The following is an 18,794-nucleotide window of genomic DNA, read 5'->3' on the forward strand; positions in this document are numbered from 1 at the left end:
AGTGCACTGACATCTGGACCCAAGTCAGTCAGATAGTAATGACACGACCTCCCATCTCTAACATAAACTGAAGCACCAAAGAAACTGGTATAGGCATACATATTCAAATACGCAATGCCTATATGAGACAACAAGTGTCTGGTGCAGTTGTTAGATCAGTTACTGCTGCTACAGTGGCACGTTATCAACGTTTAAGTGAGTTTCAACACAGTCTTATAGCCGGCATATGAGCGACGGGACATGGCATCTCCGAGGCAGCAATGAAGTGGGGATTTTCCCATACAACCATTTCACGAGTGTGCCATGAATATCAGGAATCCCGTAAAACATCAAATCTCTGACGTCACTGTTGTTAGATCAGTTACTGCTGCTACAGTGGCACGTTATCAACGTTTAAGTGAGTTTCAACACAGTCTTATAGCCGGCATATGAGCGACGGGACATGGCATCTCCGAGGCAGCAATGAAGTGGGGATTTTCCCATACAACCATTTCACGAGTGTGCCATGAATATCAGGAATCCCGTAAAACATCAAATCTCTGACGTCACTGCACCCGGAAAAAGATCCTGCAAGAACAGGACCAACGACGAGTGAAGAGAATCGTTCAACGTGACAGAAGTGCAACCCTTACGCAAATTGCTGAAATTACAATTCCGGCCTATCTACAAGTGTCAGTGTGTAAACCATTCAACGAAACATCATCGATATGGCCTTTTCGAGACAAAGGCCCACTCGTATGCTCTTGATGACTGCACAACACAAAGCTTTATGCCTCGCCTGGATTTGTCAACACCAACATTAGATTGTTGATGATTGGGAACATGTTGCCTGGTCGGACGAGTCTCGTTTCAAATTGTATTGAACAGATGGACATGTACGGGTATGGAGAGAACCTCATTAATGCTAGACCCTGCATGTAAGCAGGGGACTGTTCAAGCTAGTGGAGGCTCTGTAATGGTGTGGGACGTGTGCAGTTGGAGTGATATGGGACCCCTGATGTGTCTAGAGGTGACTCTGACAGGTGAGAACTATGTAAGCATCCTGTCTGATCACCTGCATCCATTCGTGTCCATAGTGCATTCCGACGAACTTCCTGCAATTCTAGCAGGACAATGTGACACTCCACATGTCCAGAATTGCTACAGAGTGACTCCAGGAACACTCTTCTGAGCTTAAACACTTCTGCTGGTCACCAAACTCCCCAGACATGAACATTATTGAGCATATTTAGTATGCCTTGTTATGTACTGTTCAGAAGAGATCTCCACACCTTCGTACTCTTATGGATTTATGGGCAGCCCTGCAGTATTCATGATGTCAGTTCCCTCCAGCACTACTTCAGACATTAGTCAAGTCCATGCCACGTCATGTTGCAGCACTTCTGCATGTTCCTGGGGGTCCTACATGATATTAGGCAGGTGTCTCAATTTCTTTGGCTCTTAAGTGTATAACCTCTGTGAAGGGGTGAATCACTCAGCGTCCTGAGTCACTCACCATGCTCACCTCTCTGCTGAAGGAGCTCCCGTTGGTTCTTGTGGGTGGCCAAACTACTGCCGGCTGGCGTCGCCATTTTGGTACACATACAGTTTTAGACATCTCATTGCTTTGTCAGCGAACTGCCGGTGGTACCAATACATCTCCTCCTGCTGGCTGCCCCTTTTAGTCCTGTTGTTATGTTTATTTTGACCACATGAACTCTTCCTGGTCTGTGACAACTGCAACACTTGCTGTTCTGACACGACACTTTGACCTGTAAAGTCATGCAGGTGCCAGGCCAAATCCCCATGCTGTCTTTTCCGTATAGCTGCAGTCTTTTGTTGTGTGCAACCTTCTGCAACCAGTGTCATACATGCCGTATGCGTACTGTCCATTGTCGTGTAAACTTTGTGTGCTATCATTACCCATGTCTGGACACCGTGTTTTGCACACTGCCTTGGCTGCACAGGGCTTCTGTGCCAGCCAAATGTGTCAGTGTCATGTCTGGTAAGTCTTATTTTCCGATGATGCCATATAGGTGTCACTAATACTTGGAGAGTGCCCTATCGACCATCTGTTAATTCTTCAACATCTGTTGTATGAGCTGTTCAAGTGGTTTAGACATTCTTTAAAAATGTAGATCGTCATTCCACACGGGCCGAAATATTATGCCTGTGGTTATAATAACAGCTTTGGCGTGCAATGCGATTACCTAGTGTCTTATTCAGTTATTTCATTTTGCTTGAATGACAGTCCACCGGCCGCTGTGGCCGAGTGGTTCTAGGCGCTTCAGTCCGGAACCGCGCTGCTGCTACGGTCGCAGGTTCGAATCCTGCCTTGGGCATGGATGTGTGTGATGTCCTTAGGTTAGTTAGGTTTAAGTAGTTCTAAGTTCTAGGGAACTGATGACCTCAGAAGTTAATTCCCATAGTGCTCAGAGCCATTTGAACCATTTTTTGAATGACAGTTCAAGCATCGCGAACCAAAGTTCCTGTTTTCCAGGCAGTAACTGTGGCATTCTTACTTTCATCTGTGGCTTGCTCATCTGTCGCTAACTTTCGTCTGTGGAGTCATCGCTGGACTATTTTGCTCTTCTAGCGCCGATTGCAACTCCCTGATTTGTATTTGTTGCTTGTCTCGAATGCCTACTAACTGTTCCTCTATATACGTTCGTGTCGTCCTCGGACCCAACGATATCGATCACTCTATATTTTCACTTGCTTATTTCCGCTTGTGTTGCTGGGTCACCACTTTATAGCCCTCCTCAGTATCCATGTAATTAATTTCGACAAATACTGTTTCAGGAAAGTTATAACTTTACTTGCATAAGGTTGAATCAGTACCATACAAAGAGTGAAGTTTTTTCAAACGAAGATCATAAATATAACAAAGAATAAATAACAGTCTCTGTTTTCTTTCACAGAATGAACAACAATGTGCACTTTATGCTCAGTCTGGTGATGGCGATTCCCACACACCCAACGAAACACTTGCTATCCATGGATTATCTCACAATGATTTAGGAATTGTCATGGTAATACAATAGAAATCAGCAGATAAAAATATGTATACACACAGAATATATAAGTATCAGTTACCTTCCATCCAGAAGGCTGTTGCAGTCAGCGACTGTTATGTTGACTTGTAAATACCGTAATAGATTTCAGCTATCAGTCGTCCTTTTTAAATTTTGTTGGAAGATCTAGATTTCAGCTAGAGACTTTTTATGGCATCATCTAACTATGTACCTCTTGTATTCTTAGCATTGAGAATGGCTAGTCTCTAGTTGATATCTAGATCTGCCAATAAAATTTAAAAAGGACGACTGAAAGCTAAAATCTATTATTTACAAGGATATATAAGTATGCCTTATGAAAACAAGGCAGGTGGTTGGCCATGGCCTTGCTACAGGAACCATTCTGGGATTTGTGCATGAATACTTGCTTGTTTTCGTTGCCTGTAGGGATAACGTAGTGGCCATAATTGAACGTGATGTCAGTAGCTGATGGCCAATTATGTGTGAAGTTTCAGTTCTTTAGGGTATTATACCGAAAGCGTTTGTCAGATGAAAGAGCTATAATTCATACAGTATACACATGCAATTTTGTGCACAACATGGGATTCAACTGCTGTGTTTCTGTTGCCATCGAAATTATAAATCCGAACCTGGAGTGAAATTTCACATGTTCCTGTTTCCCAAAAGCGAGGAATCTCTGGACAGCCCCAACACACAGTAAGGAATTTGTTCCTACACATCATTCAAGGTTAAGTAAGTACGTACATAGTCAAACAGGTGTTGGATGACATTGCCTAAGGTGTGTCCACAGGATGCCTTTTTTTGGGTATAACTTTGCACATGTGCATTAATTTGCAACACCACAACTATGAATGCATATTTGTGCATACATAATTTAAAAATGGTTCAAATGGCTCTGAGCACTATGGGACTTAACATCTGACATTTGGAAGTCAGCCAAGGTCCTGATTTTCAGGAAGCCAGGAAAAGACCACTCTCTCCCATAAAATTATCAACCCATCAGTCTGCTGTGCCTGCTCAGCAAGACTGTTGAGAAGGTAATACTGAAACGCATCACTAGGCGCTGCATTGCCAGTGACACCATAAGACCAGAGCAATTCGGCTTCAGGAATCGCCACTCACAACTTCTCCATCTAGTCGAAAATATAACACATGGCTACAACGTGAACAAAGCCACAGGGGCTCTGCTCCTGGATATATAAAAAGCTTTCGACCATCTCTGACACAACAGCCTTTATACACAAACTAAGCAAAGCGGGTTTCACAGACAGACTCATACATCTCATACTTTCATATCTCATGAACAGATGTTTTAACACTGACTTGCAGGGCAAACAATCGATACAACAAGGAATCCCAGCTGGAGTACCCCGGGAAGCATCCTGGGACCCATCTTGTTCAACCTGTACATTAATGACTTACCAGCAACACAAAACATGACATTAGCCATTTATGCGGATGAACAGCCATCTTTGAGCGAGATTGGAAACCGTCGAACATAGATTCACGAATACAGATGGCAATCAGAAATGCCGAGCCTTGGGTGGAATGGTGAGGTATTAAAGTAAATGTCGACAAGTGTGAAGCAGTTCTGCTCACACGCAGACCGAAACTACTGTGCAAACATCAATACTTTCAACAGGTAACACTGCTTACATGCCCAATATGTTTCCAAGAGAAACTCAGTTATCTCGGCGTTTGGCTGGACTGGAATCTTACATGGGGGACTGCATTGAATTTGTTACAAACAGAGTGCACGTGAGACTCAAAAAACTCTACCCAATGCTCAACAGGGAAAGTACACTGAATAGGAGGGTGTCAAGGTCCATATACATGACACTGATTAGATGTCTGATGATGTACGCAGTTCCCGTCTAGGGATACAGGACTCCTACACGCCCATGCACTCCACACTACACACGCACTGTAGATCTTCACAATGAATACCACCTTGAAACCCTCAAGGAAGTATTCAAAAAACACGCCACATGACTATACACAAGCTCGACACACTCGAACAACCCTTTCTTCCTTACTCTGGGAAACTATGATCACAACCATAGGTGTAAGCATATGTGGTCAAAGACTCTAATAGTTAGGGCATAAACACCTATGGCAGGCTAACATATACCCACAAGCGACAATGTCGGCAAGCCCCTGCATAGCAGCAGTGTTGACTGGATATGCCAGCTGCTATTAAAGCCAACCAGCAAGCTATAGTAGGGAAACTGACAAGATCGCACAATGATACACAAACAAAGCACCAATATTACCCTACACTGCAAATCTGATATGACCTATTAGACACAAAACTATGATGAACCTAACTGTTACAGGTATGCTGACACTGACTGAGAAATCAACACCGGTACCCAACGGCAGCCTCCGAGTAACACCACCGATCAATGTCAAAGGTATCGATCTGCATGATACCCACTACTAACAAAACCTACTCATGCATGACCTGTCACAGGCAGCAACAAAACCACAACCCGACCCAACTGTCGCAGAGGTTTTTTTTTCCCTTGGCTCTTGCCTTGGCACTTATTTCTCCTCTGCCCTTCAAACCGCTACCCTTCGTTCAACTCTCGACCCAATCTATCTCCAGATGAGCACGTATTAATGGTTAACCTTAAGCAGACGCATGCAAACATTGCAGTACCCACATCCTGTGAGACATCACTTTAGTGAAAAATAACCCTTATGCAGAGATAGCAGTAGACCTTCTGTGTTCGCCATCATACCAGTGTGGGAGTGGAGGGGCTCCACTTCCTATTTTTTTAAATATAATTTCTTGAAAATGGAGGCCGTGTGCCGTGCATAATGTGCATCGCCACCCACCTTTGGTGGGAATCTTTGCACTTGTTAGCAGATGACATGTAGCTGGAACCCATCAAAACTCTTGTGGAATGCTGCTTCTGAACACTGTTTGTATACAAATTCGAGATATGTTGCCCTGAGTGCCACATATTAGATAAAAAGTCTCCGATAATATTTCTGTAAAGAATAAGACACTGTATATGTGGAATTAGGAAAACTGACAAGAATAATCCAAAAAATTATGATAAGTGCACATCTATGAAAACTGTGGAAGAATATTCATGCTATGGCGATTTTAAAGCACGACAACTGAGGAACCTGATATATGAACAAAATAAGTGATGGGGTATGTGTAGCTGCTCAACAAAATACTACTAGAAATAGCACAACCTCCCTTCTAGTGGATTCTAAATTCTATTAAATTCCCAAGTTTGCTGAGTCTGAGTATGATATATTACGGATCATATTTCATGATTAAATACATATGACGTATTTAAAGTAAATTAACCTCCACATAACGACTAAGAACTTCCCTTCATTTTTTCCCAGTTTCAGGAACAATGACTTTTATTTTTATTTCTTTATTTGTGTTCCATTTAACCAATATACAAGATAATTGCATGGATATTGAACGAGTCATAATTATACACGAGATTAGTACTTGCAGATGCTAAGAAATACAAATTTTAGTATTGTACAGGAACAAAATATGATAATAATTTCAAGGTTAGGCGTTTTCTACAGTGAAAAGAGGTATAAAATAATAAATAATAATTTAGAATTATTCTACATTACAAGTTACTAATTTGATGGAATTGAAATGCTTAGTTTTAAAATAAGGAATAAATATTTCAAATGGGTATATAGTTACTAGCTAGCAAAATTTAATTCCCTGCCTTATTGCTGCAATTTCCCAAGCAGAAAATCCAAAATCTAGTTGTGACCTCCTTCTGAAATTTGCAGACAAAATGTCATCAATTTGTATTTCTCGTACCTCTGTTGTTTATATGCTTCCTTACCTACAGTAACTTTTGCGTTTCCTGTTTCTGTTGCGTTTTCATCACAATAAACGTAACGTAATCTCCCAAACAAACAAGGGGATTAATAGCAGACTGCTTGCGCAGTGAGGCAACGTGTGGACACGAGAACGCCGATGTGTACATTCGTTCTTCCCAGAATTTTTTGTAGATGCCCTTTTATTTCCGTGTGTCTGCGATTGCGCACTATGAAGGAGGCATCGTGAGGATATACCTTCGACCATAGATATTGGTAGGCTGGTCATGACGTATATTTCGTGGCACCAACATCTCTACTGCTATACCACGTGACTATTGGCAAAACAATGGTGGTATCCTGTTGTGCTTATGGTTGTACCGAGCGTTTTGTGAAGGGAAGTAACATTAAATTTCACGTTTTTATTATTAGTTTAATTTAGCGGCATTTCTTGAATACTGATAAGCTATTGTGTGTATCATATCCTTACCCAGAACGCCACAGTTACGTAAATTGGCGGTTTGAAGTGCTGTGTGTGTTTCCAGGCTCACATTGCAATCGTATATATTTCTTGAAATGGTAAGCTACAAAGCTGCTTTTTCTCTTTCGTATAGGTTTCCAAAGGATGAAGGGCGCAGGCAGATGTGGATACAGGCAGTGAAACGAAAAGATTTCAAGCCTACTGCGCACACACGCATCTGTTCGAAGCACTTTGAAGAATATATATAGATATATATTGTATGTGTGTGTGTGTGTGTGTGTGTGTGTGTGTGTGTGAGAGAGAGAGAGAGAGAGAGAGATTTATTACCAATAACCCTTCCCACTCCAAAAGCAATGGCAATGTGCATTGCTACTACATAAGAAGAAAGGATGATTTTTACTATCCTGGATTAAATCTGACTTTGGTACAAAAAGGTGTGAATTATGCTGGTATTATTTTAAAGAACAATTTGCAAAAACATGTTAGGGGTTTGATTTCTCATCAGGGTTTAGTTTTATTTTGTACTTCCCAGTTACAAAACATACGAATATCAGAAACAGATACTGAATACCATTTGCAAAAAGGTAGTTGTATGGCCTATGTTAGTTTCCAGATAATAAGCTGTAATGTTTGGGATAAATAATATGCTGCTACAAAAATCTTTGGTCATTTACCAAAAAGCATTAAAAGCCTGACAGATAGCCAACCAGCATTTAAAATCAAACTAAAATAATCTATGAATGACAGCTCCTACTCAGTAGACGATTTTTTTTTAGGTATAAATAAGTGATTGGAAGAATTATCATGTAATGATACGTCTACCTTTCATTAAACTGACACATCATTGCGAAGTATCGTATTCATGATCTGTGGAACAAGTATTCATGTAAGTAGGTACTGATTTTGTAGATATCTTATTTGATACATCTACGAAACAAACTGTTTAAACCAAAAAAGTGCTTTCAAATGAAACTGCTTTACGTTTTGTGGGTGAACGACACAATTGAGTTCGTTACATTCGATGTGAACACGTGTGTTTACGTTGCAGGTTTCGTTGTTTATGCCGATTTATGAAGTCTATAACACTTTCTACAACCACGGCACTAAAACACACACACGCAATATTTACATTTTATGCAGTGCATAACGCGTATTGTTAGTAGAGAATGCATCTCATAATTGGTAACACTGAAATATTCGCGGCGAATATATTACCGAACATCGAAAGTGTTTCAACAGTTCACAAAGTTCATTGTGAAGTAATGGCTGTAAAACTAAATTTGTACAGTGGTTACGCAATAATTTATCACTTCTAGCTGTGCTTACATAAGCTACATTTAATGTGGTGAAGTTCGCAGGAAATCCACTGAGAAATACTGGAAGTGAAATCAGGAATCAGAATGCTGCCTTGAACTCCCGCCGACGTTCTGCCAACAGTCACGTGATTCTATGTTGCAGCCACGGCAGATGTATAGCCGCTGCACTGCTTGCCCAGTCTATTAGTATCTATGGTCGAAGGGATATACCCAATAGCTGCGAGTGACGTCACGAAAATCAGGCGAACAAGTCGCGGCGCGCCAACGACGGTTACAAAAGGCTTGCGTAGCGAATATCTGTTTGTTCTTTTGTGCTGTGCAGTAGCTCTTTAGGCAAATACCATTTTAGCAGTTTCATGTTAATGTTTAGAATGGTGAACAAGTGTTGTGTCCCCCGTTGTTCCGGTAATTACAACTGGAACAATAAAGTTCACACTTTCAAATTCCCGAGAGACGACGACATGCGTAGGAAGTGGTTATCTGCGATTAAAAGGGATGGTTTCATTCCTACGAAATATTCTGTGGTGAGTAATTCATTTTTAATAATTTGTTTTTATAACTATACGGACAGTATGCGACAGTTTGTTTCTTTCGTGGTACTGTCAAAGTTTCAGCTGTGAGATAGGGCTTACTGCATATTTTTCTTCATTTAATTTTTCTGTTTTCATATTTCCAAAGGTGATGTAGTTTGGGACACGTGTGCAGTAGATCGAAAAACTCAGGAAACGAAAATGTACCATTATCGCGCCATAGTTGAGACAACATTTTTAAATGAATTTATTCCGCTGTAGGCCATTAAATTATTATTTATTGTTCTTGCAATTTCGATACATCGTCATTTTCAGACATTGTGGGATGTTGTAAACCACTCAGAAAAGTAAAGCGATGACATCCCACAATGCTTGAAAATAACAATGTGTCGAAATCGTAATCGCCTAAAGCGGAATGACTTCATTTGAATATTTCGCAAAGGCTGTGGACCCAGTCCTCATTAAAATTCAGACAAGACTGTTGCAGGCCCATTCCTGCACACTTCTAATGCCCTTCTTATACCCCCAAAACAACGCCAATTGTCAGACGCCAACAGCAACAAAATACAGTTGACATTATCACCCGTGATGAAAATTTAGTAAACATTACGTAGATGACAAACCTCCTATGTCTTTTCTACGCATTTTTCGTAGATTCTGTGCCATATATTTGTCTAATCATCAAAATACTCGTCAGTGACGTCCATTATCCAATGCACGTTTTTTGAATTTATCTCGTTGTTTTAGTTTCCATGCACTTATTTTATTTGTATGTTATAAATTACTACAAATTGTAATATTGGTTACGTAATTTTGACAGAGCCAGCACAGTCGGGACTGGCAAACGACGCTTTAGTTATAGAGTATGATGAAATTCTGGTTAAAAGTGGCAGTATGTTTAAATATAGGGTGAACGTGAACATTAAACTGTGCCATGGATCACTCCATTATGGCAATCTTTATTTAGTATCCATATTTATTGATCTCGTAAACTCTCCCCCTGGCAGTGGGGATCCATATGACACTGGAGTCCAATATTTGACAAAAGCCTGTGACATTCATCAGTGGGATGTGTGAGCATGCTCATATTTTCCTTGATAACTAGCCCTACTGTACTGTAAAGAAAGGAGAATTAAGTAAACCAGAGAAAATTGTTTCATGTAAGTTTATTTCCAATAAACAACTAAAGACATGAGCATAATTTTAGTTGTGCTGCTTACTGTAAGAAATTTACTTTCACTATCTTAGTGTAACATTACCCTCCTGCTCCCCTAATCCAACAGAAATCACGCTTTTGGTGTATAACGTAGTATAGTTTTGAGATATAGCTTAGGGCGGAAGATGGAACTTTGGGGAGAAAGCAAAAGAATGTTAATGAGATAAGGTTGTGCTAGCAGATTAATCTGTAAAGTGCGAATGCAAAGAGCTGTGTTCTTGAAGAATCCATGGTATGTGCAAGAGCTGTATGTCACATTGGTATACTAAAGCAGTTTGTCAGGCAACAGATGACTGTCAGGTATAAAACAAATTACAGGGCATGTCTCAGGGTGGTGAGTGTTCTGGAAATGTGGAATTCTCAGGGAATTACATTCTGCCTGGAAAATCTCGGTGAAGTTCAAGAATTTTGTAAAATCTTAGGGGTTTTTTAACAACTTATTGGAATTTAATTTTATTGAACTTTAAAAGTCACAAATTTTAAGAGTTAATGCTTCAAACTGTGTTACCTATTCGAATATTAGTCCTTATACATTATTGATATTTATAAATTACAGTTAAACTACAGCTGAGAGGAAAGAAACATCTGCTCGAACTCCATCCCTTCAGAGTACACACTCTCTGTCTGATCAAAACAACAGCAAGTAGTTCACAAGTCTTAATCACACCAAGACTCTCATTATGCAATTTCAAACAATCTGTGGTCACCTTTTAGCACCATTCATTCAGTCACACATCACGATACATTAGTTTCCTTATGGAGAGTTACAGGGATGTGGACTGACTCGAGGTAGACATTAAGAGATAGCCTGCCCTTTCTTTTGTCCAAGCTTCACTACAAATTCCTTTTTCCTTGAATTGATTCAGTACCCTTTATCTTAATTGTATATTGTCCACATTTCACTACTGTTTGAGACTACGCTTCAGACGAATACCTTCACTAAAGACTTCAAAATAGTTAAGTCTATATTTGATGTTAACCAATTTCTCTTCTTCAGAAAAAGCTTCTCTTCTGTTTGCCAGCCTAATTTTACATACTCTCTACTTCGGCTTCATCAGTTATTTTCCTGTTCAACTCATCTACTACTTTTCATGTCTTATTTCCTGATCTAATTTCTTGAGGATTACCAGATTTAATTTGACTGCATTTGCTTTCGTTGATGTTCATGTCGTATCCTCCTTAAGAGATACTGCCCATTCCATTCCATAGCTCTTCAGAGTGCCTTGCAGTCTCTGATGGAACTGCCGTATCACCAGCAAACCTCACAGTTTTTATTTCTCCTCCCTGAACTTTAATTCCTTCTCCATATTTTTCTTTGGTTTCCTGTACTACTTGCTCAATGAACAGACCGAATAACGTTGAGGATAGGCTACGACCCTATCTCTCTCCCTTCTCGGCCACTACTGCTCTTCACACCCCTCAACTCTTATAACCGCTGTCTGGTTTCTGTACAAGTTGTAAATAGCCTTTTACTCCCAATATTTGGAAATACGGAAGCGTCCGATCCTGCCCGTCTGCTTTGACCCATGACGTCACAAATATGGCGGAAACAAAAACAAACACACACACTTTCCACAAGAAGCCTAATGACACTAACGGAACAAGCGCGGGAAATGGGGTGTTTTGGGTAGGGGGCAAACTAAATATAAACAAACTTAGACGCCTTGCGTAGCTACAACGTGTAAGTGAAGACAGCCACGCATGAATACTCACCCACCTCCCCAGGGGTCGTAACCCCTGCAACCCATAGAAGATAAAGATGCTTCAGTAGCTGATTAGTGTTTTTTGTCTTTTTTTTTTTTTTAAAAAAAAAAAAAAAAAACCTCACAGGAGAGAACAAACAGATCAGAAAGATAAATATAATAAACTAAAACAGAAATTCGAGGAAACAGATAATTAAAATAAGTAATAAGTGTTTTTAAATTAAAAAAAAATCTCACGAGATGAATGAACAGATCAGAAAAGTAAATAAAATAAGATAAAACAGAACTGGAGACAGCCACACTCAAACCAAACTCCGCGCCGTCATGACATCACACACGACAACACCCTTACGTCACGGGTCAAAGCCGACGCGTGGGATCGGACGCTTCTGTCGACCCCAATATTTTATGTCTGCTACTTTCAGAATTTCAAAGCAGTTATTCCAGTTAACACTGTCACAAGCTTTCTCAAAGTCTCCAAAGCTCTAAACATAGATTTGCCTTTCCTTAACCTACCTTCTGAGAGAAATTGTAGGGCTAGTTTTGCCTCACTTCTTCCTACATGTCTCTGGAATACAAACTGATCTTCTCGAGGTTTTCTCCATTTTTCTGTAAAGAATTTGTGTTAGTATGTTCCAACCACGACTTATTAAATTGGTATTTCAGAAATTTTCACACCTAGTCAGCACTTGCTTTCTTCCTGATTAGAATTATTACACTCTTCTTGAAATCTGAGGGTATTCCACTTGTTTCATACATCTTGCACATAAGATAAGAGTTTTGTCATGACTGGCTCTCCCAAGGCAATCAGTAGCCCTAATGGAATGTTTTCTACTCCTAAGGTCTTGTTTCGACTTAATTCTTTCACTGCTATGTCAAATTCTTCTCGCAGTAAATCACTCATCTCATCCTCATCTGTCAACTTCCCTTTCTACAATTTTGCTTTCAAGTACATCTCAATTGTATAGGTCATTCCACCAGGTGTCCAAACATGACCATCTCAAAGTCTAATGAAATTCAGTGTGAAGGTTCAATATGGTTTCTGATGGCTATATACCAAATTTTTAAATAGAGGCTACTCGCCCCCCCCCCCCCTCTTCCCCATGAACTATGGGCCTTGCTGTTGATTGGGAGGCTTGCGTGCCTCAGCGATACAGATAGCCGTACCGGAGGTGCAACCACAATGGAGGGGTGTCTGTTGAGAGGCCAGACAAACGTGTGGTTCCTGAAGAGGGGCAGCAGCCTTTTCAGTAGTTGCAGGGGCAACAGTCTAGTTGATTAACAGATCTGAGCTTGTAACACTAACCAAAACGGCCTTGCTGTGCTGGTACTGTGAATGGCTGAAAGCGAGGGGAAACTACAGCCGTAATTTTTCCCGAGGACATGCAGCTTTACTGTATGGTTAAATGACGATGGCGTCCTCTTGGGTAAAATATTCCAGAGGTAAAATAGTCCCCCATTCAGACCTCCGGGCGGGGACTACTCGAGAGGACTTCATTATCAGGAGAAAAAACTGGCATTCTATGGAACGGAGCATGGAATGTCGGATCCCTTAATCGGGCAGGTAGGTTAGAAAATTTAAAAAGGGAAATGGTTAGGTTGAAGTAGTTGTAGTGAGAATTAGTGAAGTTTGGTGGCAGGAGGAACAAGACTTCCAGTCAGGTGGATACAGGTAATGCAGGTGTGGGTTTAATAATCAGTAATAAAACATGAATACGGGTAAGCTACTACAAACAGCATAGTGAGTGCATTATTGTAGCCAAGATAGACATGAAGCCCCATGCCTAACACAGTAGTAAAAGTTCATATGCCAACTAACTCTGCAAATGATGAAGAGATTGAAGAAATGTATGGTGCGATAAAAGAAATTATTCAGATAGTGGAGGGAGACGAAAATTTAATAGTCATGGGTGAATGGAATTTGGTATTAGGAAAAGGGAGAGAAGGAAACATAGTAGGTGAATATGGATTGGGGCTAAGAAATGAAAGAGGAAGCTGCCTGATAGAATTTTGCACAGAGCACAACTTAATCATAGCTAACACTTGGTTCAAGAATCATAAAAGGAGGTTGTATACATGGAAGAAGCCTCAAGATACGGACAGGTTTCAGATAGATTATATAATGGTAAGACAGGGATTTAGGAACCAAGTTTTAAATTGTAAGACATTTCCAGGGGCAGATGTGGACTCTGACCACAATCTATTGGTTATGAACTGTAGATTAAAGCTGAAGAAACTGCAAAAAGGTGGGAATTTAAGGAGATGGGACCTGGATAAACTGAAAGAACCAGAGGTTGTAGAGAGTTTCAGGGAGAGCATAAGGCAACAATCGACAGGGATGGGGGAAAGAAGTACAGTAGAGGAAGAATGGGTAGCTTTTAGAGATAAAATAGTAAAGGCAGCAGAGGATCAAGTAGGTAAAAAGACGAGGGCTACTAGAAATTCTTGGGTAACAGAAGAAATGTTGAATTTAATTGATGAAAGGAGAAAATATAAAAATGCAGTAAATGAAGCAAGCAAAAAGGAATAAAAACGTCTCAAAAATGAGATCGACAGGAAGTGCAAAATGGCTAAGCAGGGATGGCTAGAGGACAAATGTAAGGATGTAGAGGCTTATCTCACTAGGGTAAGATAGATACTGCCTACAGGAAAATTAGAGAGACCTTTGAAGAAAAGAGAACAACTTGTATGAATATCAAGAGCTCAGATGGACACCCAGTTCTAAGCAAAGGAGGGAAAGCAGAAAGGTGGAAGGAGTATATAGAGGGTCTATACGAGGGCGATGTACTTCAGGAAGATATTATGGAAATGGAAGAGGATTTAGATGAAGATGCAATGGGAGATACGATACTGCGTGAAGAGTTTGACAGGGCACTGAAAGACCCGAGTCAACACAAGGCCCCGGGAGTAGACAATATTCCATTGGAACTATTGACAGCCTTGGGAGAGCCAGTCCTGACAACTCTACCATCTGGTGAGCAAAATGTATGAGGTAGACGAAATACCCTCAGACTTCAAGAAGAATATAATAATTCCAATTCCAAAGAAAGCAGGTGTTGACAGATGTGAAAATTACCGAACAATCAGTTTAATAAGTCACGGCTGCAAAATACTAACGCGAATTCTTTACAGACGAATGGAAAAACTAGTAGAAGCCGACCTCAGGGAAAATCAGTTTGGATTCCGTAGAAATATTGGAACACGTGAGGCAATACTGACCCTACGACTTATCTTAGAAGCTAGATTAAAGAAAGGCGAACCTACGTTTCTAGCATTTGTAGACTTAGAGAAAGCTTTTGACAATGTTGACTGGAATACTCTCTTTCAAATTCTGAAGGTGGCAGGGGTAAAATACAGGGAGCAAAAGGTTTTTTACAATTTGTACAGAAACCAGATGGCAGTTATAAGAGTCGAGGGACATGAAAGGGAAGCAGTGGTTGGGAAGGGAGTGAGATAGGGTTGTAGCCTTCCCCCTATGTTATTCAATCTGTATATTGAGCAAGCAGTGAAGGAAAGAAAAGAAAAATTCAGAGTAGGAATTAAAATCCACAGAGAAGAAATAAAAATTTTGAGATTCGCTGATGACATTCTAATGGTGTCAGAGACGGCAAAGGACTTGGAAGAGCAGTTGAATGGAATGGATGGTGTCTTGAAGGGAGGATATAAGACGAACATCAACAAAAGCAAAACGAGGATAATGGAATGTAGTCGAATTAAATCGTTTGATGCTGAGGGAATTAGATTAGGAAATGAGACACTTAAAGTAGTAAAGGAGTTTTGCTATTTGGGGAGCAAAATAACTGATGATGGTCGAAGTAGAGAGGATATAAAATGTAGACTGGCAATGGCGAGGAAAGCGTTTCTGAAGAAGAGAAATTTAACATAGAGTATAGATTCAAGTGTCAGGAAGTCGTTTCTGAAGGTATTTGCATGGAGTGTAGCCATGTACGGAAGTGAAACATGGATGATAAATAGTTTGGACAAGAAGAGAATAGAAGCTTTCGAAATGTGGTGCTACAGAAGAATGCTGAAGATTAGATGGGGTATATCACATAACTAATGAGGAGGTATTGAATAAAATTGGGGGGAAGGGAAGTTTGTGGCACAACTTGACTAGAAGAAGGGATCGGTTGGTAGGACATGTCCTGAGGCATCAAGGGATCACAAATTTAGCATTGGAGGGCAGTGTGGAGGGTAAAAATCGTAGAGGGACACAAAGAGATGAATACGCTAAGCAGATTCAGAAGGATGTAGGCTGCAGTAGGTACTGGGAGATGAAGAAGTTTGCTCAGGATAGAGTAGCATGGAGAGCTGCATCAAACCAGTCTCAGGACTGAAGACCACAACACAACAACAGTGTTATTCAAGAATTTCAACCAGACCTCACCTTTCTACTTACTTTATTCTGTTTTGCCTTCACTGTTTCATATTTTAAAGCTATCCATTCACCTTTTACTGTTTACCTTTCTTCTGTTGTCATTATTGCCTGTAACGCTCTCTGTGAAACTCTCAAAACTCTCTCTTTCAGCTTATCCGTGTCCCATCACAGTTTCCCACCTTCCTGCTGTTTCTTCAGTTTTAATCTACAGCCCATAACCATTAAATTTTGTTCAGAACCACATGTTCCCCTGAAAATAGTTTGGTTTAAAATCTGTTCCCATATCACCTTCTTACCATTATATGTTCAGTGTGAAATCTTACAATGCCTCAAAGTCTCTTCCTTTTAGATAACTTTCATTCATGATTCGTAAAGCAAATGTTAGAGAAGATTAAGTTACGCTCTGTGGAAAATTCTATCAGGTGAGTTCCTCTTTCGTTCCTCTCCTTGCCTTGTTGATTAAAGTGATGGCAGCAAAGGAATAGAAATAACCCAATTAACTGAAGAAAAGTAATGATTAGTCATTTCAATGAAGGTTTGAAAAATAAAAAATTTCAAATCCTCTGCCAAGATACAAACCCATCACCTTATGCATATGGAGTCCTGTACCTTGAAGATATCACTGCGCAATCGGTGTGTTCTGTGTCTTTTTCTTAAAGCTGAAGAGTATCACACAAAGTTCCTGTTCCCCCTCCCTCTTCTCCCCCCTATTTCTACTTGAGAGTACCAGTATATTATTCCCGATTACAAAACCGAGCGACAACACACAGATAACAATTGCATTCACCTGGAAGGTACTTCTTCCGTCGCTTAACGACACCGAGATCTGTTTCTCTGCCTTCTTTCTTTTCGCCCTCTCTCTTTGTCAATTACTTGCAAATGAAGGCTTACCAGCGTGAATGGGACCTTAACATATATCACCGTATAGATGATACCAAAACGTTGATCTCACCGCTGCGGAACTCTCCTTGTCAGTATGTTAACCAAACCTGTCTGTGGCTCGACGCAGTAGGAGAGGCAGGCACAGCTCAGCTTTCTGCTAACTTATCTGCATCCTGTTTGTTATTCATCTGAATATACAGGAACTTCACACTTCTTGGCTCTTATGCAGAAAGTCTTATGGTGCATCCATTTTTTATAGGTAAGTATTGTATTCTGTTCTTGTAATACACAATTTAAATAAGTTCTGGCTATTTATTGAATGATCCTCGTATTTCTTACTGCAAAGAGATGTGTATAAATGTAAACGACACTACCATTGACCCGGTAGTAAGCCTGTTCAATATTTTGCATCTTAATGGTAAGTACTGCCCAACAATCCAGCTTTTGATAGTGAGAATGTGATTTGCTGCAGTCAGTTTGTTAGATCTTGTGCTTCTACAAAGATCTAGCATCTGAAGTTTACCCCATCAATACAAAATGTTTAGAGGCTGGGTTAATAAAAAAAATTGAGATAACTTAAAGTTGTGATTTTAATGTTTCAGGTGTTCAGTCTGCCCCCACTTAAGTACAGTGTACAGAAGGTTGATACAATCAAGTGAAACTGTCAGAAGAAGTCATTCTCTGGAAAGATGTTAGAGACTCCTACATTACATTGACACCTTCTTTGGTCTCTGAGACCCATTCTGCACTTTGCCAGTTTGTGGTAGGTTTATATTGGTAACAGTCTTTTCATCTGTGACGATTTTTTCCACGTGTCGTTTTTGTTTGGGAGCCGAGATGTGCGAGACAGAATTTCACATATATTTCTCATCTTGAAAACATTTTGGGGAAAGTCTTAAGGCTTGATTTAGAGATAGTGCTTCTTCGTGGTTTGTGGCTCAACAACGTTGACACAATATGGCTGCACACCCACTTCTGAACACGGCCTGTGCACAAATGATTGGTTAAATGCACATCTGTTGTTTATAGATGTTAGGTTCAGTTGGTTCTGACGTCACTTGTATGTCAAGAGTAAAATCAATCTCGAAACATTTTGGATGGACGGTGTATTTTGGAGGAGAGTGATCGAATGAGGAAGCATCGTAGGTTCCTTTAAGATATTGTAGATACCAACTGCATTTTAAACTTTGTGTGGTGTAATGATTAGTCCATTACATTTCGGGCATGCAGCAGTGCAAATAAAATTTCTTCCACCGCTATTTCGGCCGCACATCATCTGGCCATCCTCAGAGTGAGTCATGAGACTGACGACAAGGTGTCAAGCGTGGTCTTACGTGCTCTACCATGGTGGTGCGCACCTGCGAGTCACAGATGGTGGTTAGCAGCAAAGAGATACGCTTACACACGCACCGCCTGTGGCAAGGCCTACAGCCATCGATTTGCTTATCGTTGTATGTCCAG

General features: G+C 40.4%; 1 protein-coding gene across 1 annotated transcript in view; it reads left to right on the forward strand.

Annotated features, from left to right (window-relative positions):
- The first annotated feature begins 8,994 nt into the window (after positions 1-8,994).
- LOC124720074 overlaps positions 8,995-18,794 on the forward strand; it is a 216,059-nt gene continuing 206,259 nt past the window's right edge. The window contains exon 1 of the mRNA XM_047245342.1: positions 8,995-9,148. Coding sequence (XP_047101298.1) covers positions 8,996-9,148 — 153 coding nt within the window. The 5' untranslated portion in view covers position 8,995. The remainder of the gene's footprint in view (positions 9,149-18,794) is intronic.

The sequence above is a fragment of the Schistocerca piceifrons genome, chromosome 11 (genome assembly GCF_021461385.2).
Source record: "Schistocerca piceifrons isolate TAMUIC-IGC-003096 chromosome 11, iqSchPice1.1, whole genome shotgun sequence".
NCBI classification, from domain to species: Eukaryota; Metazoa; Arthropoda; class Insecta; order Orthoptera; family Acrididae; genus Schistocerca; species Schistocerca piceifrons.